The following is a 27,716-nucleotide window of genomic DNA, read 5'->3' as shown; positions in this document are numbered from 1 at the left end:
GGAGATGGATGGATGACGAGTAGTAGAGATCAGAGGAGAGTGATGGGGCGGTGGAAGAGGGATTGGAGCTTTCAGGCCGCCTGAATATGAACAAACCGTATTGTTGTGAGCAGATCTTTGCTCCGTGCCTTTACTCTCCTTTATGCTCTGCTTGAATGAGGTTGCCTGGGGAACTCCACGACAAGAAAAAATGCACCCAGAAAAAAACAAAAAAAAAGAGAGAAGGAGGTGGGCGCATGGATACTGGTAGGGAGCAAAAGGGGTGGAGAGGATGACAAAAAAGAGGGCAGGAGTGAAGTTTATCGGGGGTGGGGGGGGTGGTGGGAAGAAGAAGCAGAGAAGGACCAGGATTTTTTGAGTAAAACCCCCGAATTTCAACAAGGATGAAGCCTGGTTAGCAAGTGGGCAAAGCTGAAGCCAATGATAGGAAATAGACAGAGTAACAAAAACGGGCAAAGTAAATGAAACAGTGGAGTCTAGTATATGAGCTTCACCTGATTACCATGTAAATGAACGAAGGGGGAGCTGTGGAAAAGAAGCTTTGTTTTCTCATAACCCCCCTTGATGCCATCATGATACTTCCCTTTGATAGCCTTTCGTTCCCCATTAGTGTACCCCAGAGACACGGCTCTGGGCCCCGCTGAGAGCACCCCAAGACCCCCATTTAGGGCCAGGCAGTCCCCTACCGTGAGGACAAATGTTCCCTTTGTGTGTGTGTTACAAGCAGGGGAAGTGGGAGCAGTCCTGTAGCACTGAGCTAAACTCTGCTTTGGGTGTTCTGAGTACATGCAGTTACTCCGCCGCTTTGTCTCCTGCCTTTCAGAGCACTGAGGAGCACGTAACTGAGAGGTGGACCTTTGCCCCTTTCATCAAAGTGCTGTACAAGCCTTCAAGTTAATCGTTCTCATTTGGGATGCTTCTCCCTAAAGCTGCCCAACAACATGATCCCGCACCGCATAATGTCACTGGGGTCGTAAAGCCCGGCTGGGATCAGTTCAGTAACCGGAGTTAGATACGTCTCACAGCAGCTCATAGAGGATCTTGATCGCTCTTGAACGTAAAAACTGGACTAGACCAGCCGAGCTGTGTGTCAGGGAACATGCTGTATTTACTGGAGCATACACACACACAGTACCATTGTCACACACACCACAATGAGGACAACGGCGAGAAGATGAGACCAAGTTTATTCTCAGCCGGCTCAAAGAATTTAAAGTTCATGGAGTGTTTGTAGACGGGGAGAAGGACAGTAGTCCAATTAAACGGGTTAGTCATAGCTACAACTACTGTAGTGATGAAAAGGGTTAACAAATGCACTTAAAAGGTTTCCAGTTTTTCTCTCTGCCCTGTGTTGAAACAACAAACATTGCCCAACTTGCCATTTTGCTGTTTCAGATCACTGCCAAGTATGAAACATGGTCGGAATTACCGCCTCCGTAAGCCATGCATGCTGCGGCACATGCAACCGCAAAGGTGTCACACTACATCTTCTCACTACCGTGATCACTAGCTCAATGGATTTGGATTTTAAAAAATGATGAATACAGAGAAGAGTTGGACGAAAAAACCCTTTTGGTGTCTTGAAGATCACTTTCATAGCCAAGCAAAATTGACTGAAATATCTGAAACGGATTCACGTTGTGAATCAGTATTAAATCAGTTCAGGAAATCAAGAACGATTCATAGCCTTGGAGTATTTCTCTTCTCTTCTCTGGACAAAAACCTGCCTTAAAATTTGAATATGCAGGTTTACAAAAACACTTCAGGTTAGAAGTATCTTAGCAACAGCAAACCTGCACAAACCAAAGAAACCAGCATCATCATCTGATGTTCAGTATCCAGTAAATTCACATTATCAGAATCAGAATGATCTCAAGCAAACATTATTAAATGGCTAAAAACATTCAGTTCTTGCTGCAAGGAAATCGATTTTCTTTGACACCCTTTTTTTTATATTCAGATTGACTGGATTGAATGCTGTCCTCACATTGAGGTAAATTGCCAAAACACAGAGACACAGTGTGAAGACACAGAGAACTCTGGGAAGCAAATAAAAGAAATAAAAAAAAGTTTTTAACCAGGCTCAAATTTTGCTGCAATGCGATGCCATCCAGACTATGGTGATGAATCAAAATATGCTGAAGGGCAAATTCCTCCTTGATGATAGAGAAATTATACGCACGTCGCCTTTGTCTTCTGAAGGTGCAACGCGGGCAGGATTCAAAGATTTGAGGAGGATCCACACTGGGATGGCATGTGGTCCTCACTTCATTAAGTGTGTGTGCTGGCTCTACCTCCTTTTTGCACAAGGACACATTCCTACCATGCAGCAACATATGATAAAAGATAAAAGAAGCTGCGATTTTGTTTTATAAACAAGGGTGCAGTATTTTAGTGTGTGAGTTTCTGGACTTTCTGGATCTTATATCACTGTCTCAACATTGCACGGCGAGAACAAAATACACCCTCACTAGTTAACGTGACATCTAGGAGCAGGTGTTGATGGTCCAGGTTTCAAAATAACCACCACCGCCACCACCACCACGTATTTTATGGCCGAACACAAATATGCTCAGCATTTGTGTTATTTCCACACAGATAAAATCACCAGATGAGTGAAATCTGATCTAAAGTGGTCTCCATGCAACATATATCAGCTTGATCGAGACACACTTTGGTATCCTGACACTAGACAGTGTGAACTTGGCCACAGAGGCAGGGCAGAGAAACAAGGATGTGTAAATGATGGCTCGGGAGGAGGGCTTTCTCCTTCAACCACACTGATTGAGAAACAAATTGCAGCAAATAAAGCATGTAATTAGATTATGGAGCCCAGTGTGCTGCCCCGCTCTCTTCTCCTCTGCTCTGAGCTGAGCTGAGCTGCTCACACCAGAGCTGTGAGTTTGGATCTTGTCCAACAAAAGACAGACAGAGCGAGAGTGTGATAAAGTCAAAGAAGGAGCTTTCCTCCTCCTCCTCACTTCTAATTTCATTGTATTGTCGGAGCAAAAGATGGTTTGTTTTCGCAATGACAAGAGCCAGATGTCACTTTCAGATGATGTGCGTCGAGGCTGTTCTCACATGAGTCAGCAGGGACTCCTGTTGGTTATCGCCCCAAAAGCTTAGACACAGAGAGAGAGAGAGGGAATAAAGTCAGGCCAAGGTTTTCATGTCATTAAATGTAAAATTATTACACCGATGGTGAAAATCTGATATGGTACTGTTCTATTTCTGGCCCTGGATATTGAAAAATATGTCCTTTACAATAACGTCTTCTCCTACAATTAAGAGTGTAATAAAAACCCAGGCTGAAAAGACTGTAAAATGCAATGAAATCGGCCGGAACTGAACTGGGTGTGAAACGAGTCTCGCGTCCAAAAAATCTAAGGAGGGGTCCGACACAAATTGTGATCACTTCCAGCTTCAGACAACTCTCTCTCACACACACACACACACACACACACACACACACACACACACACACGTATGTCTGAACCTTGTTACCCTTATGAACCTCATCATCGCCACTCCAATTCTCCTCCTCCTCCTCCTCATCATCATCAGTTACTTTCACATCCTGTGTATTCTGACAGGCCGGGGTGGCCATCGCAGGTCATCAGTGGTTAATCTCCTCCACATTGCGTTGCTGTGCAGACGTTTCTGTCACGACCCGTGGGAGTGGCGACTCACACCATCCGTGACCTACCAGCACAATGTGTGTTTTGTCTGGGCCACACCATCGGAGGTATTCTCCATGCATTCCAGCCCTCCGTGTGGTCGAGAGGGGGAGAGCCCTGCTGCTGGAGACAAATTAATATCCACTCCATTTTACCTCACGCCCTGCATTCACACACACGCCCCCCCCCACCCCGCCCCCCCGACCCGTTGTTTGACTGAGGCGTAACGAGACACCTGCCTCACAGCTGTCAGCCTCCAATATCACATGTGCACATGCGTTCATGCGCGCACACGCATGCATTTTCCCTTCATCACATTTTCTTACTTGATCGCTTAATCCCCCCTCATTTCTGCAGCAATTTCCCTTCTAATTTCTCACCAAAATGTTTTCTTCTCTGCCTCATTTTTTTTTATCCTGTTTTTCCTTGATCTGTTTTCCTTGACAACACAATCCACTGCCTGCAATGTCACACTTTTTCCTCTTATATTTCAAATCAATCCATAAAAATGCTACTTCTACCACTCCTGCTACTGTTTCTAACAGTAAAATAATCATTTAAAAAAAAAAACGTAAATAACCCATATTCTAGGGGTACTTTTGTTTGGGGGGCGTGGGAGAATATAGAGTTTTATTGTTTTATACAATGATACAATCACCACATCTGTTTTCCATCGCACACTGTATTAGGTGATATCATAGCTGCTTGAATACCAGGCTGAGCAGAGGTGCATTTGCTCTGTGACCTTCTGAAGAGGCAGAGAGGGTAATGTATGCATCCTCTGGGCCTCAAGCCCAGGTGGTCCGGTGGGACCCTCGGCTTCTCATGATTCTGACATGAACAGCGCAGGACTTCCATCTAGGTCCTCCACCTTGCAGTCTGCTTGTTTTCAACCTCTCTGGGCCGAGCAGCCCCTCTGCCCGTCATACACGAGAGAGACAGAGAGAGACAGAGAGAGAGAGAGGATTCCCAGCCGTTTTAGTTGTGATTAGATTATGTGTAGCTTCATAGCCTTAAGATATTATACAGCCATCTTAAAGCCGCGGTTACATTCGTCCAATGACACGGGTTAATCAGTGGGATTATGAGAGGGAGAACATAGCAACAGGCAAAATGGAAAAATAGGTGAATATAGCTTTCATACAAAGTCACTCTATCGCCTTTTTCATACTAAAAAATGGGTTTTTGAACTCAGGTGAACAGTGATCCAGTTGTCAGTATAGTCTGTCACCAGTTTGTGAATTTAACATCATGAAAAATGAGTCAGAGGAAGACAAAACACCACCATGGTGGTCATTCTCACTATCAAGTGATCATTCAATTGATCCAAGTGAAAAAAAATAAAATAAAAAATGCTGTCCGAGTTGTAAAAAGTCGGCTTTGCCACGTACGTTCATGTCTCACAGCTAGGCTAATGGCCATAAAGTGAATGAGCGTTGTAGTGTTGCGCCAGAAGTGACACAGGAATTTGCGTCACTGCCAGAAAATGAAACAGACAAAGAAGAAATTGGTGTGTTCACCCGGGACCTTCATTCCCACAAATACTAGCCAAAGCTGATAAAAACCTGCATGCATTGCATTCATTTTACTGGGAAGTGAATGCCGACTAAACGCAGCGCACCCTGTTTGATCATTGATCAAATACCAGTGGGAATGGTGCATAACATCCATCATATAGTTTTAGATTTTACTGTTGAAATACTAAAGCAGAAGAAGCAAAAAAAAAATGCACGTTTATGCATTTATTTGACCTAATAAAAAAATTACAGGTCTCTCATTTATGCCGTAATCCCTCAGCGAGGTGAAGAAAATGTCCTATGCTCCAAAAGTGGACAGATTCCTGACAAGGGGGCCCAGAGAAACTCCAGATATTCCAGCTCGGCACCACCCACAGTGTTATGTGAAGACAAAGCGTGAAACAGAGGGAGACGAAGGAGGTGGATGAGAGCAAAACGAGACTGAAAGAGAGAGAGAGAGAGAGAGAAAGAGGTGGAGGAGGGTTGGGGACCGGCGATATCCTGAGTGTGCTGTCAATCGAAGCTGTCTGAGGAAGGCTGAGGACCGAGCAGGGCCCAACAACAGCTGCAGGAGCCTCTTAAACACACACACACACACACGTACGATGGGCCTCCTGCACCTTCATGGGTGCGACAGAGCAAACATGCTACAAGCCTGAACTATTCCAACAGGTATATCTGTTTAGTACTGTAAAAACAAGATTGTGTTTCACGGTCGAAAATGACATGCCAGTGAAATGTGCGTTCATGCCACGAGTTCAACAAAGACAAAAAGTCTACGTGGATTCTGAAGTAAATGAAAAACATACTCCCTAGTAGTCCCTACATTACATTTAATGTTGCAGAAGAACCCATCTATTCTGATTAACAGATATTAAGTCAAACCATTTTCAGCATGTAAGGTGATGAGATGAAAAACAAACTAAACCCCCCCCCCCCCCCATTTCATCCCAAGACGCAGTCCCCTCAGTCAGCCCCTTTTCTCCCTTCACAGCATCAGAAATAAGAGCGAGAGAGAGAGAGATGGAGTTTGCAGAGATGAAAAATCACCAAATCAAACAAACTGCCAGCCCCAAATGCTGTTCACAAGACCAACACCCCACGGTGCTGCAGTTAGACTGATTAATTGTGAAAGTGTGAGAGATTAAAGGGGGCACATCCCCGGGTTGCTGCTAATGGATTTAATATTCATGAACCCCTTCGCACAGCGAGGGAAGGCAACAGGGATCCAATTTATCCTGCAGTCGGTTTTTTTTACACTTGTGGAAAAATCTCATGTTGAGGAAATCCCTTAAACCCTGCCTCCATCTATGCACTTCCACAATATTCACATCCTCCATCCCCAGTAGGCCCCATGTGTTATATAGAGTGGATATGTAGAAGCGCAGATAAACACAGAACTCTCGTCTGGACTCACCTGATGGCTCCTCTGTGCTGCTGGACGGGGTTGTAGGAGGCACAACTGGAATCTCTACTCCAAGAGAAAAAGATGAAGACAAAGAAAGATCAGTTTCCGGAGTTTTCTTGCGGCAAATGTGCGTGCTTGTCTTTGTGTGCGAGTCTTAGTTTATAAGGAAGGTGAAATAAGTGTTTGGTGATGTGGTTTTTTTTTTTTTCTATCAGACAAGCTTTTTAGTGTGAACATACACACATTATGTTTAACGACGGGACCAAATATTCACAAGGTGTTTACATTTGTGCACGTTTTCATTTGATTACAAATCACAGGCCTTGCAGTTGTTCCTATTTTGTTGTACGACTAAGCAGCCAGTTTATCGAGCGGTGTTTCCCCAAATGTCTTTAGTTTTATGTCTTAATGAAGTTATAATCTTGCAATTAGTGTCGTTTTAATAGGGCTTTCATAATTCAGCTGTTATTTATCTGTTTTCCTATACTCGAACATTTTACTCTGCTGCGCTAATATTCAACAACAGAGGTGATCGGATGTCCGTCCACAACGTGGTTCTCTCAGCCTTCCTTCATGCTGTTGTATTCACCATGTTGACGCTCATGCGTGAGGCATAGCTTGTTTCCTCTGATACTCTCCAAAGGAGCTGGACGGCATCAATAGATACAATCACACACTGTGTTTTGAGTGTTGTGGAGTGCAGCTAGAGGACATATAAGGGCGCACATGCCTTGAGAGAATCCGAGTTGTAATTTGTTGCTATACAAATAAAAATGGACTTGATTTGACATGGAAAGAAACGGTGACAGCATGTCAAAGAAAGAGGTGCACAAATGTCAGTGGTGTCAGATTTTCTTAGCCGCCGCCTACTTTCGGAACGTACACAACATTAATGTCTATAAATCCCACTCTGTGGAATGATGTGTATGCCAGTTATTGACTTGTGTACATAATGATGTCTTCTCCGCCATGACGAATTGGTCTATTTAATGATAAGAAAATCGAACCGCTGCCAAAACAATGGTGCCTGAGGCCCAGAGATCCCCTGCTGATACCACTGTTCATCAGCGATCTTCCATCTGTGTTCAGTCACCACACGTGCCAGTTTAAATAATGAGTCTGGTTCCCGTAAGCGACTCCTTTAGATTTATGTCGGAGAGCTCTGGAGGGTCTACATGCAGCCGCAGACGTAATATGACTGTCTACTGAAATCAAACTAGGCGCACGCAGTCGATGAATCTAACAGGAGACAGTCGCAGATTAAACTACAGGAATCGCCGCATGTTTGACATTCCCAGGGATTAAGAATATCTCGTAGGTTGATTTACTCTCCGTGTATATGTTTGATTAAAGTAAACATTAAATTCCTTTTAACTCGTCAAAATAGTCCCAATTCAAACACTGATGCCCACGAATGGCTGCTACTTTAGGGCAATGCTATGGATACATTTGAAATATCTGGGGTCAACAATCCAAAGCTATGGACAGTGCACGAGAGAGGTGAAGAAGAGAGTACATGCAGGGTGGAGACGAGTGCCGCAAGACCGTCTACAAGACGGTAGAGAGACCTGCTATGGTGTATGGTGTATGGTTTGCGGTGGTGACAGTGGTGCTGTTTAAAACACAGGAGGCAGAGCTGAAGATGCTGAGATGTGACCAGGATGGACAGGTTTAGAAATGAGCACATTTCAACAGAAGGAACAGCTCAGGTTCAGATGGTTTGGAAATAAAGTGAGAGAGGTTGAGATGGTTTGGTCACGTGCAGAGCAGGGGTAGTGATTATATCGGACAAAGGATGTTGAAGAGGAAGGTTCATGGATGTTGTGAAGGAGGACATGAGCTGGTGTTAACAGAAGAGGTCACAAGAGATGAGGGGAAAGGTGGAGGCAGATGATCCGCCGTGGCGACACTTAAAGGGAGAAGCTGAAAGAAGAAGAAGAAGAAGAAGTCTACGTGTATATTTTGGTTTACAGATAACAACACTGACTTCACGAGTCCACTCCAATCTTTCACTTTGGTCTCAGACACTGCAGAGCTTCAAGAGTTAACGGCCCAAAGGTTTTCCCCAAATTTATGGAGACAGTGGTTCTCTGCTGCCGTAACCCTGAGGTCCAGTTTAATGGTGTGTTTATTTAAGAAAGCAGATTTACTGGTCAGAAAACCAAAAGTCGGACACTAAGCACTTGTCTGAAGAAAAGGATTCAAGCATTGTGGGGTTTCTTTGTTGTGCGTTCATTTATCTGTGTGTGTGATTTGAATATGCACGTGTGTTTATCATTACAGGTTATTGTAGCATCAGGTGTGACCTTTCCTTTGAGGTGTGTGCAACAGACCTGAGGCCAGGCTATGTCATCCTACAGAGAGGCAGATATAGTAAAAGCTGGTTCCACGTACTTATGCAGGGGGCAATGGGCGAGCGGCTCTGCTGGTAGCCTTTAGCGCAGCGGTTGCACGTGATACCAGTCACGCCGTCTTTACAGGGACATTGTCCTGTGGTTTGGTTACAGGTTTTGCCAGCAGCACCCACGGGATGGCAATCACATGCTGTGAGGAGACAGAGGAAGGAAGAGAGAGGCACAGTGAGTGGTCTCACACATGTACACACACATGCAAACACGTGGGGAGACACAAACATACGCTATCTGTCGAGAGTGCAGGTGGGTTCACGGCAACAGTGGTGGCAACAATAACAGGGTGGTGAGAGACGAGTGCAGGCGAGCACAGACAGACAAAACCAACGCTGAACGCCGCGTCCCTCGTTCTGTGGCGTCACGGCTGAAAGAGCGACACATCGTCCTCGTCGTCTTCAATCATTTCAGTCTTTTTTTTTTAGTGCTTGTTTAGATGATTTGCTAATTAACCATCACATGTAGCGCCATTAAAAGCAGCGAGGCTAAATTACACAGACGAGTCTCCACATGCTGCTGTGCGTCTCTGCACATGAGTGTGAGCCGTTTTGGTCTCGTGTGCCAGTCTTTGCACAGTGTGGGGCTGCAGCTGTATGCGAGGGAATGAGAATGGGTTGCGCATGTTTACCAAATGATAAAATAATGGCGGATAATCCTAATTGCCTGTTTCCGATTAATGCCGAGCTTTGAACGTGAGCCTAAGACGTATGTCACCCTTCCTCCCAAACTGGGGGGTCTATCGAACACATATGCTTCAGGAATGTAATCATTTTCCAATTGCTCGCCCCAGCCCTTAACTCATTTCACAGCCAAACCCCTGTCGGGTTTGAAATCGTTGCTGAAAAATAGTTGTCTGAGAGTTGTTTCTTTTCATCTGTTTTGAGGTATAAATAGTGGCGTCGCTTTGCAAAGAGAGGTGGTTGGATTAATGACCTTCCACAGAGTCCTTACAGTAAATCCTTGCAAAAGTCTAATCCGAACCAGAGTGGTCTCGATACTCTTTCAGCAGTCCCGCGTCTTTCGCTTTACAAACCTACAAAGCCAACAACACTGTTTGTCACCAAACTTTCACCACTTTATTCCTCATGGTGTAAGTGTTACATTTTCTGTTTATTTCCCACTAAACCAGCGGTGCTGACTTTAAGCCACAGGGTTGGGTTGGCCGTGTTCATCCCGCTTGCCCCTCCCTGCAGATTTTTTCTCTCCCTGTGTTGTGTCACTTGTCACTCTGAAAGCCTTCAAAGGCAACGTTGAATTATGTACTCTGAGGTTTGTGGGGGTATTTAGTGGCTTGGCCTGTTTTGTTTTTAACCACACAGACTGTTCAGCCCACAGCACGGCATTATAGCTTCAAAACACTTTGGTCATTTCACCCCGTTGCAGCCAAATTAGTCATTAATTTGTGTAAATAAAGGATAATTATTTTAATTGAATTAGTGTTCTGGTGAGTCATTACTCAGTTATCAACTTCATATTTACTCCACCCAATGTTGCACACGGGGCACCGTGTTTGTTTATGTAGGTTCTATGGTCTCTTATGTATAAACTGTTGTTGTTTTACCCCACATAATTACATTCTGTTACAGATGATGGTTTGTTTTGGTGTGTAGCTGTGCCATATGACCATTTGTCATTTTGTTTTACAAACTTTCCCTTGTGATATGCTCACAGGAGAATGACAGTTTTGAAGCCCCTATAGGGCAATTCTTTGTCATACTCTTATTATATTGAATATTTTAATTTCTTTTCTTTACTCCTGGAGAGGATGTGATGTGACTGTGTCGTGGTCTTTAGCTTTACTCTGACCCAGAGTGTTGCTTCAGTTGTTATTCAGTCAGCCCTGTGTGAAAGACAATCTCTCTGGGAGAGACATATTACCGCAGGTCGCGGGCAAAACAGCGCTTCAAGAGGTAATGCAATACTACGTGGTTGTTGTTGTGTGAGGTGTTTTGACAAGTTTGATAAGACAAGTCTTTCCTGAGTTAAGGCCACAATTTGTGCATTTTCAGCTTGGCCACGACTTCCAGCCTCCTTATCATACAGCGTCTCACCTTTATCACTAGTAGCTGTTTCCTGTGATTCAGCTTCTGTTGCCTCGCTTATCTCTGTGTGTGTGTGTGTGTGTGTGTGTGTGTGTGTGTGTCAGAGAGAAGTGAGATGTTGTGCCGCATCTCGTTCCTCCTTATCAGACCAAGAAAGCCTCCTTTAAACTGCGTGTACCCATTATCACCTTTATCAGACCACTCTGTCACCGCTTTCATTGCAATGCTCTGTCTAAGTGAAGAACGGTGCACGTCTGCCCTCACACACTCACACACACACACACATATGCAGCCCAATAAACAGCATGGAGGCCAGTCCGGCACGTCTGCAGGCCTGTAAATTTAGGAGTGTGTCAGGGGAGTTGGAGGCTCCGGAGGGCAAAGTGCATTTGTGGTTGGAGCTTCAGAAAGCTCAGGTTATATTTTTAAGAGCATCTGCCTGTAACCGCTGCTCAGAGCCTCAAGCCTGCCAAACGTAAATCAACATGCTTAGCACATGGTCTACAGGTGGGAAGCCCTCCCTCTCCTCCCCCTCGTCCATTTGCAGGCTGGTGGACTGACTCACTGTCCGGTTCAGTGACAAATTGGTTGACTCGCTGGCTGGATGACCCACCTGCTGGCTAAAGCGCTGGTTTACTGAGGGGAGTGAGAGTTGCTGGTTTAAGTGTGTGTCCACTTAGTGGTTAAGTGGCTGTGTGCTGTGCTTCATGGCTACTCCAGATGGCTCTGGAAGATACGGGGACAAGAGTGCAAGAGGCCCTTTTTGTTTCAACATGTCCAGCAAGGAAACCTGACGGACGTTTTTTAATAATAAGTGGAGATGTGTGTGTCTGTAAGGGGGGTGTTATCCTCTCCAAAACAACACAATTCTCGATGACTTCTCTATGGCTTCTTTCATTGTTTTTACCTAGAATCTGTGTGACCAGATATCTTAGTCCTTGTAATACCTGAGTGTCTTCCCTGTATATATATATATATATATATATATATATATATATATATATATACATATATAATGGTATTTGTGGGGCAAGCTTTATGTTCTTGGGGGTGTGGTAAGTTGGGGGTTTTCTTATTCTGGGAAATTTACAAAAATCAATAAAGATATATTTGAATTTGAAGATTTTATAGCTCACTGAGTGAATTTGGGCTGTATAAATGAAATCAGTGAATTAATTAATTGGAAAAAAAAACCATCTGTCCTGTATAACCCTATGGGCTGCATCTCATTGTGCCATAAAGAGAATGAAAACTTAAAAGGTAAAAAGAATAAGAGTAAGGACCTTTTTCAAAGTCAGGCTTGAGTCTGAGATTGCACAATATAAAGATTTTGAACTCATTTACCATAAAGCTGTTGTTTGAAGTCTACAATCTGCCCCCCCCCCTTTTTGGTTTTTGTCATGCAGTAAGACGTTGGTCCTGGAGTAAAGCCAAGCCAGCTCCACTCAGCTCTCTGTTCGACTATAATTAGTTTTCTGCTCCTCAACAAGTACATTTGGACAGAAGAAGAAAGAGCCACACATAAACAGCTTTCCAAATCTTGTGTTTGTTGTGTTATTTAGTGCTTCATTGATCAGAATAATAAGCTGTCATGGCCTGAACACTTGTACTTTTGGCCACTGAGAGCGCCCTAAACAGTGCACATGAACTCATTTTGTGACTGATGTTTGATGACAACATTGAATTGTGTGTGTGTGTGTTCTAACTGACATTATGCTGAAATCAGCACACCCTCTAATAATCCTAAGCTATAAGTGAAGTCATGAAAAACAGTATTTTTGGAATCCCAAGCATTATATATATGTGGTAAAAAAAAAAAAGAAACAAAAGAAACAAAAGCAGACAGATGGAAGACATATGATGAGGAGGGGAGAGGAAGGTTTTTAGCATGTTACTCTGATTGAAACAGACCGTCCCTCAATCAAAGCCTAATTTCCCTCTGTATGCAAAATATGTTCCTCATCATCCCACTGACCGATGTAATTACATGATGGTTGAAGTTCAGATTCTAAATGTGAAGGCCTGAACTTGATCCATCAGTCACAGAACCAAATGCCAACCTGCTCAAGCTTGATTTTATTACGTTTGTCGACGGTCCTCCAAGGAGGACTAATCAGGAGCAGGAGTCATTATTTGGCAAAGACCTTTTGTGTAGTTATTGCTGTCACTCAAAACAGAGTAGACACCGACATCAACACGGGCTCTTAGGGAAGTCACTAATGGTTAACCTTTGAGGGAGTCAAATTCAACACCAGGGTGACAAACGGGGGTGACACTCAGCTGGTTACACGCGGTGATCACAGATTAGGCAGACGTATTCTGTGTTTACACTTTGACGCAGTGCGGGGTGAAGTGATAGTGAAGTGAGGGATTGCAGCATGTAAATGTATCCACGGGGATTGGTCTTTCTCTGTGCTGCACTCTTGTTCTCGTCGGGCCAACTATGAAAATGAGCTGCTTTCTTGGAGGATTATGTTACACATGTCAAAGCGAACGCTTGTGCTCCTCAGCGTGCCCACCCTCCAACAGGTTTCTCGCTCTCTTTGAATAAAAAAAACAAGCTTTTTAAGGGCTGTCCCTTCAGTGCAACACTCAAACCTCTGCAGTTTGAATTTTAGCGGTAAAGGAAGAAGCCAAAATAAGAAGAAGAGGAGTATGTCGTGGTCAACCCGAGATCCTCTGACGGCACATAAAGGTGTTTGGTCGTATGTGTGGTGAGTTCAGTGACAGAGAGTGTGTGTAGGACAGTGTGTAAAACAATCACACACATCCTCTAAGTCTTCATTTGTAACTTTCCAAATACAGTGTGCAAAAATGTCTTAACTGGCAAGAGAAGCGGTCCATGCTCTGTATCATTTGTCAGCTTGGGGGTAATTACCACAAGCCTTTATTGTCGGCGTCTTTTTTTCTTTTCTTTTTTTTGTCATTGAAAGCCTCAGTGGAACTTGGAGGGTGTTTTGCAGACCTGACGTGAAGGAGATGGAAGGCGCATAAACTCTGGCTAATTTCATAGATTAAACCCGAAAAACACAACGGCTCTGGGTGAGGTGGCCATTTTATAAATGATGATGAAATGTGTTCATCCGTTTGTTGAGAGGCAGCAGAGAAACCGGGGAGAATGTGAAGGGGTCGCTCTGTAGTTTAGAGACTGATGTAGTGGGTGCAATGACATGCTGCGAGCCTATGGGGTTATTATTATTATTATTAGATCAGAAATAAAGTATATTCAGGGTGTCTGGTAAGTGACGAGAATGATTATCATGATTTTCCATTCTGATGTCAATGATCTGAATGTGTTAAAATACTGAACGTGTGGATCAGGCAGAGTTAGAAGAGATGTGTACGAGCCCGCGTGGAGACAGAATCCATGTATATACAGATGAAAACCAAGGCGAGAGCCAGCCCCAAGTGTTCACATGAACATGTCTGCCACACCATCTGTTTACTCCAGATGCCAAAGGTCCACACCAGGTGCCTTTTTCACTGCTTTTGACTCACTGTTTGCATTTTTACTTCATGACTCATTTATTCAAAGTTTCCTATCATTAAAATTAGTCATCGCCATCTCATACGAGGGAAAGCACAGATTTCCATATCACTGGATTTTTCTTACCGCAGACAGGCTGTTATAAGCGCTCTCATTTTATTTTAGAGTTTAGAACTTTGAGAAGTGATTTAAAAAAAATAAAGTGGAATAATTAGAAACATAGTGTACTAATTGTTTGTATGCTGGTTGGAAATGGAATGATGTTTTACACTCTGCATTATTCATTTAAATCTCTTAATTGAGTAGAGAAATCAACAGCAGGGCCTGAAAGGCGTCTAACTTGATTTTTTTGTTACAAGGAACAAACCCCCATCCAAGTGACTTATGGGATGCTGAAAGAATCAAGACTTGGACACATGAGAAGGGATCTTAAAACAACAACAAAAAAGGGGGTTAAAGCGCCGCGATCGGCTTGCCTGGTAGACACAGCAGAGGATAAGGGTTAACGATACACAACGTTGCGACGTGATGAATGTTTGTTTGCATTCCTGCTCGACAGGAGAATGGGCCCAAAGCCACGGAAGGTGTTAATGTCAGTTTAGGAATATCACTCATGAGCGGCTGGAGGGGCGAATATAAATGGACGCATTTGTCAGACAGCTTTGTTGTGAGTTTGTGTGCATGCATGAGAAGGAAACATGTTGGAAATGGTCGCTGGGTGTCAGGAATTTAATGAGACCCAATGCAACACGTGTGACGTTTCCTTTATGTGCGCTCGCTTTGACGCATGTTTTCATTGCAGTGGCACCGGGTATGGATGGCATCATGGAAAAAAATGTGAACGGGGGGGAGGGGGGGGAAGACAGATTATTTTCTCATCTCAACCTTCATCACTCTTTTTTTTTCCTTTTGCAGGGGTTTTACTCCTCAGACGTGCCTTCGGTCAAATTGACTGATTGGTTGAGTTTATTTATTTACTCCCCGATGAATGATATGAAAAAAACTCAGGCTTAAACTGTCAGCAGGAAGCTAATATGTTCTCCTGCACTGCCTTTGGAGGTGGGCACTCCTGAACGCTCAATCAGGTACGCGTGTGTGTGTGTGTGTGTGTGCGTGCGAGCTGTATCCATGTATGAAGCGACATTCTGGGGTGTCTCCGGGCTTGTTCGCACAGGGATTCGGCTCCTGTTATCTTTCAGTGCAGCAGTAGAAGAGGTGAGAAAACATACCCTCTCTCTTTTCTGTCAAGAACCCCCTCCCCCCCCTTCCTCCATCTACCTCCACCAACTCCTCCTCCACCTCTCTTTCTTTGACCCTTATTAGCTATGGTGAGGGCTGATGGCAGGCGATTCATCGCAGCACTCAGCACACCTGCGTGGGGGTGTGTTCCTCTTGTCCGCCGCGTTTCCTACTCTTCCTCTTACAAATCATAGCTCTCTCCTCCCATGTTTCACTCCACTGCTGCCCCTCTGAATGAAGACCCAGGGTTTGCCATGTTCTCCCCATGTTTGGTGGGGGGTTTAAATTGACTGTCGGTGTGAATGGTTGTTTGTCTCTGTATGTTGGCCCTTCGCCCTGTGTCAGTTGGGATTGGCTCCAGAGGGCCCGTGACCCTCATGTGGAGGATAAAGCGGTAGAAGATGGACGGATAGATAAATAAAACCTGAATCTGAGTAAGCCACAGGCAAAATTCAAGTCATATCATATCAGAATGTGTTGCTTTTTGTTATTGTCTACTTTTGTTCCTAGGACCAACCAACACCTATGTGTCTTTTTAGCTGTGTAGGAGATCTCCTTTTTCTCCTTCCACACATACACAAACTTTTTCTCCGCCTTTTCTTCCACCAATTTTCCAGGGTCCTCGCTCGTCTCCTGACTTGCAGTGGGGATCACTTCACACCTCGGCTGTGTTTGTTTTGCTTGTCCTGTCATTCCTTAACCCACCCAAACGAAGCCAAATAACTCAGTGTCGATGAGGGAGCACCCAGCCCGACACGCCCATACCACCACAACCTCCACAATCCCAACAGACCAACTCATCTCTGCTGACAGAGGGAGATGAGGGTGAGACAGACTCAGGAATGTAGAAACCGACGACTTCCCCTCATTTCCTATAATCCATCCGAGCCGCTTTCGTTTCAAACCTAACCAATTTCAGCAAAGCAGTAAATGTTTAATCCCACATTCACAGGATAAGTTTCGGCGCTGGCATAGCACAACATTATTTTACAACTGCAGTGCAAATGTTCATTAGATTCAAATCTTGGTCAAATGTGTCACAGTCCACAGTTTTGTTTGTTTTCCTGATTATTTTTCCGCCTCATCACAAACCTGCAGTGCAATCGGCTCATTGGCCTCACCTGTTGCTCACCACGCCCCTTCTCCTCCTCACCTGCAGCTCGTTAGTTCCCCTGTATATAAACCAGCTCACCTTCACCTCTGCCAGGTTCTCTTGTGTTTATTTCCTACAGTGCAGCTCTATAGTCTACCTGGCGCCTGGAATCTAGCCTGTTGTTAATGTGTGTGTGTGTGTGTGTGTGTGTGTGTTGCCTTATTGGACTGATCCTCTGGTGTTTTTGTGACCAATTAAACTGAACGCTCATTTAAACTGCTTCTGCCAGTGCACTTCTCTCTGTGTTTCTCAGTATCATGGTGTTTAGATCTCGTGTCCCCCGGCGACACCCGCCCCCCCTCCCCTTCCGCTCCGCACAGGAAGTGATTTGTTTCATATAAAGACAGATGAGTATGAAGGCGGTTTGACAGGATTAATGCTTCTCGTCTGAGGCCCCCGTGCTGCCCAAATGCTTTCTCAGTCCTTTAAACAGAGCCTGTTTTCCGATGAAGGACGCAGCATAGAAATAATGTTACACAAAGACAAAACAGAAGGCAGAATGATAACATCAGCATCAACAAAGCTTGCATGTATTTTAAAACCTCATTTCTGTGTCTTGTTTATCTCTCGTTACAATAAATAACACAACATAACAGGCAAATGTGGTGTCCGGCCATAAATGAGCATTGTACCTTTGCAGGCTTTCCTGTGTGAGATGGGTTTGGACAGATCTCTGTAGTAGCCCTCCTTGCAGTAGTGGCAGTGGCGGCCCGCCGTGTTGTGGCGACAGTTGAGGCAGACTCCTCCACTCTTCCTCCCTGACAGCTTGTATAGCTCCATGTTGAATCGGCACCGGCGGGCATGGAGGTTGCAGTTGCAGGCTGTGGAGGAGTCAACACAGGAGTGCAATATGTTATAAATGTGTTTGAAATGAAAGCAACGCTTACAGCAGACTTTTGTTCCAGTCATCAAAAACAATCTTCAACTGGAGAATTTAGCAGCTTCCACTTTTTTATAGCAGTTCAAATTTTCCAGTGGTGGAAAGTTACCAAATACATTTCACCAAGTACTGCAGTTCAGCACCTGTTTATACTTTACTTGAGCATTTCCATTTCTATTTAGATTATGATGCATTTTTATCATGGGTTAAAATACAATTTTACTCACTTCATGTTATACACATATATATGTATATATATGTATATGTGTGTATTGTGTATTTGTATTCCAAAATGACTACTTTTATTGAAGTAAAAAAACAGTCTTGATGGTGCAGTCAGTACTGTGGGGGAACTTTTTCCTGATAATAAGGTACAAGTGCAACCTTTTTAACGTCTTCTTTTCTTTAGCGTTCTTCACCTGCCCTTTTTATCTCTTCGTCAAATGTTTCTCCGCTCCTTGCTTCCCTTTACTTTCCCCTCAAGGTCCTCTCTGGCTCTCCAGAGTCCATGCTGAACTAAACAGAAAGTGAAGGCCTGGTAATACCATTCCTCCCCTCCATGCAAATCCCTCTGAGCAAGTGCAAGAACCCCTCGCCGCTGCTTGTTTACCGAAGAGTACAGTTGCTGCCGGAGCCGGAGTTTAATTAGCCGTCTGATGTTTATTCATGACTTTTTTTCGCAGCAGAGTGAAGCAGACACTCTCAACTTCATTAAAGCTCGCCGTCCTAGACAGTGGTCCTCCTCCTCCTCCTCCTCCACCACCACAGACACATTCTTGCATTATTAACATCACTTCTAATATGTGTACATATGGAAATGGGAGGTTATTTTACGTCCAGTTGGACACACAAATATCGGCGCCTCATCATTGTCAACATTGTCTTGACGTTCCCAGCTGTCCGTCTTTCCTACAGAAAAGCCGCGGTTTAATTAGCGATATGTCTCTCTGCTCTCTCAGCATGTCTGTAATGATGCATATATATATTTATTTATTTTTAAATAACCAAAAAAAAGGATGATGTTAACTTGATATTTCCATTGAAAATAAGTCACCCCCCTATGACTCAGCCTGACTTGGATTGAATGTTTTCCTTGTTCTCATACAGATTTACACCTATTGCATGACTCATGTTTTGTAGCCTTTCACACTCTTGTAGCGCACTCTCCGATAACGCAGGGAGACGTTACGGAGATAAAAGTGAACAAATGTGTCTTTCATAAACACTTCGCGATGAAAATGCCTTTTTATTTTGACCCTCAGAGATCATAAATTAACAGCGGTGGATTAAACTTGTTTAGACGTACTCTCAAATGATCTGTGTCAGGAAAGACTCAAGCTGGCTGCGAGTCCAGCTCTGTCAGTCCAGCTCTGGACCACAGCTGGTGAAAGCTATCTGTAAGCTTGCCTGCAGGTAACAAGGATCATTATATCGAGGATTAAAGCTGATGGTGGATCAGTGCATGGCCCCCAGACCTGCCGTCATGTCTCTGTTACACCACAGAGATTGTCTCACAGCCACCTAAAAGGAAGACGGGAGAATTCTAGCACACCGGACTTGCAGTTAACCTGGAAGGCATGTTGGTAATTGTGGACACAATATACAACCTGGGTGTGAAGGTGTTTGAAGAGAGGAGGATATGATCTCAGATAATCAAGATGAGCTTTGTCTAAAGTAGGATAGTGAGCTTGTTCACCCCAATCCAGAAACCAGAAAAGTGTGTTATTGTTGGCCCAAAGTGCACAGTTCACCGTTTAAAAAGATTAAATCATCGCCACCTCGTTCCAAATCTTTATTTAAAACAATAGTAGATTTGTAAGGTGATGTGTGATTCGTCTGCCATGAGCTTATCAGGTTTCTGGCAGTGCTATAAAACACCTGCTTGTCATTTAGACACATTTAGAGTGTTGTTCACTGCCTCCACCACAGAGGTGATGCCAGCCTTTGTCTGTCTGCCTCTGTGTGAGCAGCGTAACTCAATAAGTCGAGGACATATTTGGATGAAACTTCTGGGGATGTAAATTATGGCCCAAGGAAGAAATGATGGGAAAACGGAGAGGCTTTGGCAGAGGTTTGTGCTCTCGCAGTGCTTTCTCCACTTTCTTTACTTTCTTGATCAAGCAAATAATCAACATGTTGTAATGATGTTCAAAAGAAGCACTCATTTATATTTAATATATTTGTTTTTCAGATTGAAATTTACAATTTAACTTTCACTGTTGGGAAAGTTCAAAAAGAAACAAGAGTAAGAACAAGTTGTTTTTTTTTTCTTTCAGTTTCGAAATGAACAACACCAAGTGTTCAGGGAAACAGAGCCACATTGCGGCAGTTTCCTCCGTTTTATTTTCCTCCATAAAAGTGAGAGGCATGTTCAGAACGAGAACCTGAGAAAACACTGCACTGTTACCCGCCATCTGTTTTTAGGAGAGCCGTTATGATAACGGAGCCAAATAACACACACACACACACCAGCTGAGCAGTTAAAAAAAGAAGTGCGAAATTATACCTTTTAAAACAAGAGTAATTGAATTAGCAGGGCAAAGCCGAGTGTACCCGAAAGCTTTTCAACACCTCGTGTAACGTGAACCGCAACTATCCTGAGTTTCATCTGCGTCTCGCAGCTGTCACAAAACGTGAACCTCTAACTGGAGAATTTAGCAGGAAACTGATTTGTTTATCCGCCGTTGCTGTTTCCCCGCACATCCTAGGAAACGCGGGGGCCTCTGCGACTCGTCTGGGTGTGTTTTGGAAAGTCGGCTAATTAGTTTCGTCGAGCGGTTCCCAACTCTTATCAACTGACCTCCGTCCCGTAGCAGCAGAGAGGCAGCCTTCGCTCGCGCTAATTAGGGGAAAAAATCCCACCACGGAGCAGGAGGTTGACGTTAAGCCCGACATACTTACGATAAGCCGGGTAATTGAGCAACAACGGTCGCAGCCTCGATTTGCTCTAGAAGAGACATTTAAGCAACTGATCTCTGCCACTTTGACTCCACATGTTGGACTCTTAATTTCCCTGATCACAAATAAGGGGGGAAAAAATGAACAAACTTCTCCGAGTAACCACCGGTGACAATGACTGTCACCATCACCGACAAATTCATCAGACAAAAAATGTCTTTTTGAGGTCAGCGGAGGTCACACACTCTGACAGAGAGACCGCGTTACTTTCCCTCAAAGCTCTCGGGACATTTCATCCTCCCCTGCTGCGTCACCTCCAGCGCTCACCCAAACAGGATGGAATATACCAAAACCCAACACCACCGCCTGTGAGCCGGAGACCAGCAGGAGTTTGGCTTTTCTGTCTCCCACTTTTTAAACAAACACCAAGGGGAGTCAACATACTGAGAGAGTTTACTTTGAATCGTATGGCTCCAGCGAAACATCCCCCGGCTTTAGGGGTTGTAGAGAGTTTAAGAGAAAGACAGTTTGAAGAGGAATATTTTCGGAACTATGACGTAAATGTTTTCATGCAAAATGTGTGTGGAATGATGGCGACACTCTCCGGAACATAACGCCGCATGTGCTCCTTTTGTACACGTGTCTGTTGTTTCTTCTGCTGAAATAAAAATGACATTTTTCTTCTTATATCACAAACCCAAACGTTGTGCGGCTTAATGCACGGTGTCTGAGTGAGCGGTCCTCTACTCTTCTTATCTGCTTTCTCTGTGTGTGTGTGTGTGTGTGTGTGTGTGGAGATGTGGCTGACAGGAAGAACTAACATAGGTGCCAGAAAAATGCAAGTTTTGCTCCTCTTCATGACCGAACACTGGATCAGATATGTGTCAAACCCAAAACAGCACTCCGATTCAGTTCAGCGATCCGCTGTATAAACATCTGATGCGCGATTGGACGATACAAGCAAGAGCGAGACGTAAATGGCATGAGGGAAAATGGAAATTCCATTATTTGTTCCTTTTGTTTATTCATTTACTACAGATACTGCTATTTTATTACTTATCACCTGTTTGTCTGTGTTTGTCTGCCAACGTGGAAATAACATTTCCATCAGATATGGAATCAAACCAGGGCAGGATTCCTTTAATATTTGTTTTGCAATTTTTTAAAGATGAGACCATGTAAATATTCATGAAGTAAATAATCTCTTTCCATTATTATGATAATTGATATATAAACAGGTCAGCGAAATAGATTTTTAATATAAAGTTGAGTAATGAAAAGAGGAATCCCTCGCTTTATGTTTGTATAACTAAATTTTCTCAACAACAGACGTCTTATTAGATAACATTTTAAACATCTCGTTTGTACATGATGTGAAGAAAAAGGTGGAACTACACCAAGAAGAAGGCAGTGCAGCATGTCAACAAACAAATAAATACATATATATATATATATATATGTATATATATATATCTATATATATATATAAAAATATGTTGTTTTTACATTTGAGTGTGCCAAATTGGCCAGATTATTTGAGAGCAGCTCTTACAGGGATCGGAGTGGAGGGAGAAGCACTTTTAAAACACTGATTATTCACGTGAGACAGACTCAGCAACACGTTATTACTCAGCGTGATGCTCGATGACAGCAACAGCTGCCAAAGTCACACAGTTGTCTACAAGACTGTCGAGCAGGGGAGACGCACAAGAGGAGGATTTACTGTCACTCTGCCATAATATCTGGACTCTGTGGTCGCACTGATCCCTGAGTTTGTTTAGTCTGTCAATAAACAAGTAATACTTTGTATATTTTCTCATGATTTTACCCTTCTCCTGTACAAGTGTGTGTTCTTGTTATGCACGAGTGCACAGAAAATTGGAAAACTGGAGTGCTTGTTTCTTCACGACATACTCAGGTATCTCATCTCACGCTAAAACAGATACAGGGATAAAGAAAAAAACATGTTCATTGTGGGTTTTGCATTAACATTTTCATTTTCCGCCATATTTTTTATTATACACTTACTACATTTTGTTGTTCGTGACAACAACTCCCAACAAAGAATTCCTGGTTGTAAATTCTGATTTATAGATAGAGATATGTTCTTATCTGACTCAGGAAATCCTGAATACTACATGTTTTTTGAAACTTTTAATGAGACCTTTTAAAACGAATATCTTTCAAGGCCTCATTTAAAACCAGTAAAAAAAGAAAAAGAAACACAGCAAAACAGTCAGGACTGAAATCAAAGCGAGCGTAATATGCGGTCGATCACTCCGTCACAGTGGTTACACATAAGTGCAGTGTTTGAGTGAATGTGCTTAGTTACATTCCACCGCTGTTGTCGGCAGGTAGAGTGTGACTAATGCGGCATGGGTTTTAAATAAAAATCACAATGAATGACAATAAAATTGCATTGTTTTGTTTCTTTTTCTTTTTTTTTTAAAGCTGTACAAGCCTGGACGGTGTAACTTTATGTAACTGCACTGACGCCGCCTGAAACATGTTCAGTAAAAGGACGCCTCTTCTTTTCCTTTCAAGTTCTGGCACTTCTCATTGAGTGCAGACATCACAAACACTCAGTTTGAGGACAGATTAATTCCCTGTTGATATTGTCTCGGCGAGGCGTCGTCTAAAAACACTACCCTGGTGACAGGTACCTCGAGTTGCGCCTCACTTCGTGTGGACCACAAGAATGAGGAGGATTGGTGTGATTCACCGGCGGCGGTGAAATGACGGCTGATAATGACTGTTTCTACCAAAACAGGCCGAGAAGAATTGCACTTTTCTTTAAAGCCTTTCGGGAAAAAGAAGCTGAATCAAAACATTGCATAATGTGACATTACCGACATATTTATGTCGCCTCTGTTGCTTTAATGCGCCTGAATATTTTTGCCCCCGTTCTGCAAATCAACTTGTGAAATATGTCTCATAACAACAATTAATTTAATTGCCTCCTCTCCAACTGTTTATTTAACCTCTTATAAATCAAAAACAAACAACTGGTTGTGTCTTGTGTCGGTTGATCCAGACACACACAGGAATTTGCAAATAGTTTACAATTTTTTAAAACAGATAAATCAAGACATTTACAGTAATGTAAGGGATTGAAATGAAAGATGGGGCCTTATATTACTTACATGGATTTTCCTTCACATAGTGTTTCATAAAAAATGTCATGGTGCAAGTAGGAACCCATCACTCCTTGTTCTGAAAATCTGCTGTGTCATGTTTTCTGTACACTTTTCTTATTTTGACTCGCAGTAGTAGAATTTTTTTTTAAAAAAAGCCCTAAGAAAAGATGTTTTGATGACACTTTATTAAACTGTCATCACACATCAGAAACTGAAAACTGAAAAATAGGAATGAACTCTATCCCTATCAGGTTACTTTCTTCCCCCTCACGTCTGATTGTCACCGCCACCATGTTGCTGCAGAGATTCCACAAACAAAGAGCGTCTAACGAGGAAGAGCACAAAAGAAGGGCACGCACACGAGGACGCTCGGTGCTCCTTAGGTCGGCGGTAAAACGGGAATGTGGACCCTGCTCTGTGTGTCGCGGGGTGCAGCCTGGGAACCATAAAACTCTGGGGTGATGAAGCGAGGGTTGTAAACGAGTGGGAAGAGAAAGGGCAAAGCAGGATGAAGCGCCCACTGCAGAAATTATGTCAGGATGATTTAATTCCTTTATTGCAGCCAATTAGCTGCAGCACTTTAGCCCCCCGAGCCCTCTAACCCCTTCACTCCACGGCCCCAGCTGAACTCTGGGTGTCAGCCGGCCCTAAAAGATGACCGTGTTTCACATCTGCTTATTATTTAATGTGAAGTTTGTGTCGCAGACACTGCACAGACGATGGCAAACAGTGAGAAGGAATGAGGTAAATAAACAGAGAGAGGAAAATATTAGAGGAAAAAAAACAAAATGGACCGAGGGAGGGACAGAGATCCCTATGCTGCTTGCTTAATCCCAAGGCTGACTCGATGAGACTAATTGCTATCAAGTTCTACAGCATATTTATCAGACTTGCTGGCTTATCAAAGGCAGATTAAACATGCAGCGAAGGCTGACTTTTGCAGCGACGCTGCCTTCGCTCTCTTGTCTGCCCCCGTTTTTTTCCAGATCACTCGGGCTGTTTATTTATCTCTTCCTCTCTTTCTTTCATAATTTAACACTCTGATGTTTTCTCGTGTTTCGGGCAATTCGTGCAACTCCCAGCGCATGTAGGCAGAGCCCGGAGGGCGCAGTCTGTCAGTGGGTGATAAAATGTAGTCTGATTATCCAACTGATGCAATTAAAGAGCTGTGAGAACTACTGTAGGGCATTTCCTCATGAAGGTTAATGTTAAGCACAGGATTTACAGTAGAAAGCAAAGTCAATAGCCGCACAGTGCGACTTCATTTCATTCAACAATGTGTGCTGTATTTATAAAAACCCATTCACCTTCTGCTTACGTTCCATTTCAGTAAATGCACTTGGTTGATTTCAGTGAATTACTTGATACTTTCTTCTCTTTTTTAAACCATTTGTAAATCTACTTTATTTTCTGTTTATTTGTTAAGTGATGTTTCTATCACTTCAGTTGCTGTCAGACATTCTCTAAGAAAACACTAACACAAAAGAGAGATTCTCCTGTTAGCGCTCGACGATCTCCAATTAATGAGTGAGCTCTTGTGAGAAAGTCCAGGGATCCTCCTCTCTCTACCTGTCTCACTCATGCCCGATCCACACGGAAATGTATATTATCTTTTTCTTTGTCTCGTTCAAAAAAGTTTTCCGTAAACATGGCATCGCTCCAGGAAATATCTTATATTCACACACACACAAAAAAGAAATGACTCTAAACACTGTAGTACACATGCCAGGCCTGTATGTGGTCGTGCAGCAGAAATACACCGATAATAAGAATAAACCATATAGATAGAGACGAAGGTGCTGAGTATGCACATGTGACATGTGCCCTGTGTAAAGTAAAGTAAAGCTTTATTCAAGTCAGGGGGGGAACTACAGGGAAAAAAAAATATCACTAAACACAAGAAGAGGAAGATGGCAACGACAAAGATAAGCGACAAAGAAGCATATTGGTTGTTTACATGAAAACGCAAGGGTGTTTTAGGGCTCCCAAAATTCTGTTTCCATTTGGATAAAAACACTGATACGATAAAAGAAACATTTGTCCCATGTGGAGAGCAAACTCAAGAGAATGTCCAGATCCAAATCTCCAACTATTAAACATTTTATGCACAAAAAACGTACATATGGTAAACCTCATTTTTGTTATATATATATATATATATATATGTATGTATATAAAGAATGAAATAATACGTTGTTTACTTTTGTAAAGAGAATAATTTGATCATATACACTGAATTATATATATTTTGAGTGATTTTACCTTCACTTGCATTTTAAAAAGTCCGCAATTTGTGAGCTTCTAAATGTATGGTAGTTTTTCCACTCGACAGGAGTGTCGTACACGAGTGTCTTGCTTTGCTTTTGTGGCCATTAGAGAGGATAAATCCTTTAAAACATCTTTGAGTCTCGCCATGACCTGCGATCTTTTCAAATCGAGGAACACAAACGCGACCGGGGAGCCCTTTAGAGACGTTCGCGCCATTGTAAATTCATCAACTGTAAATTTGTGTACACACCACCTTACAACCTCCAGCAGGCCCCAGCAGCAGGCTACCCTGCTGCACACTGAGTTAAATGGCCCATATATTCACTCTCTGTCCCCATGTGGGGGCTAATAAGGCCTTTCCTTTTTCAAGAGTCTAACTAGCCACACAGAGGCAAAACAACAAAGAAAGGCCTAATGGCCTCCAATTTCCCGCATTAGTGCCCATTTAATGGCTGACCTGCCCTCTCGTTAGGCCGCGCAGCATGGGAGCACTTCTTAGCTTCTCACACACACACACACACACACACACACACACACGCACGCACACACACACACACAGGCGCACTGCCTAGGGCCCCTGCAACACTTCCACCCCACGCCGAGAGTACATAATAGGCCAGTTTGTAAAAGGGCTGGTCTGTGATCAGTGGTGCATCCATTTGCTGAGTAATCAAGGGTTCTTTGTACGAGTGGTGTGCATGGTGTAGTGTGTGTGTGTGTGTGTGTGTGAGAGAGAGATGGGTAAAACATTCTCTCGACCCTTCTGTCTTTATTTGTGCGCTCATCGCTCTCAGTGTGTGTATGTACATGGGAGTGTTTGCATGTGAAGGATCTCGAGATAAAGTGGTGCTGCCTAGAAAAGATCTTCTCTAATTCAAATCAATGGGTGGGGGGGTGGGTTGGTGTGTGGGTGTGGGGGGGGCCTGCTGACATTAAGTGCAGAGATAAAGGGAGCCACGGAGCAGCTGACGAGAGCGCGTCATGTGTATGTCAGCTATGCCATAAAAATGCCATGGGTGGACGGTGACACTGGCAGGTCCCTTTCAGAGCTCTCGCCGTGAAAGAGTCTTTAGGGTGAATGAAGATTCTTTAGGCCTGTCAGGTTCCCCATAGCTCCCCGCGGAACAATGCCCACTGAGAGCAGCTGTCTTAATAGCATGAGGGACTGACAGCTTTAGGAGCGATGCGAGCAGCATCTGCACAGACGTTCCAGACAATGCACCGCTGTGTGTGATAACATAATACAAGTCCAGCCTTTACATTTCTATTACACGTGCGCGTGATGAACCTGACAGTGTTGGCAGAGACGTATCACCTCAGTATTAAGTCATGTCATGTGTGAACCGATGTAATAAGAAGAAAATGCTGATCGGGACTATTTGGATTTATAGACTTCTGATTTTCACGTAGGACAGTGGAGCAGTGGAGTTTGCACTGAAGCGCTCGGTGTGGAAATGCTAATGGTGTTTGACTCATGGAGAGACGTTTCCAGAGTAAGGGCGGATTACTGAAACAAATGGTTGACGTTTCTTCCTGCCATCATTGTCTGATCTGATCATCACAGCATGATCTATTTCAGATTTTGCTCCTCCTCCTCCTCCT

The 27,716-nt window shown here is 43.5% G+C and overlaps 1 protein-coding gene across 1 annotated transcript in view; it reads right to left on the bottom strand.

Moving 5' to 3' along the window:
* Positions 1 to 27,716, bottom strand: part of ntn1a (netrin 1a) — a 56,759-nt gene that overhangs the window by 8,639 nt on the left and 20,404 nt on the right. The window contains exons 3-5 of the mRNA XM_058641285.1: positions 17,564 to 17,752; positions 8,997 to 9,146; positions 6,612 to 6,665 (exon numbers count right to left, since the gene is read on the bottom strand). Of these exons, the coding sequence (XP_058497268.1) occupies positions 6,612 to 6,665; positions 8,997 to 9,146; positions 17,564 to 17,752 (393 nt within the window). The remainder of the gene's footprint in view (positions 1 to 6,611; positions 6,666 to 8,996; positions 9,147 to 17,563; positions 17,753 to 27,716) is intronic.

The sequence above is a fragment of the Solea solea genome, chromosome 10 (genome assembly GCF_958295425.1).
Source record: "Solea solea chromosome 10, fSolSol10.1, whole genome shotgun sequence".
Classification (NCBI taxonomy): domain Eukaryota; kingdom Metazoa; phylum Chordata; class Actinopteri; order Pleuronectiformes; family Soleidae; genus Solea; species Solea solea.
This window is presented reverse-complemented; position numbering and strand designations above follow the sequence as displayed.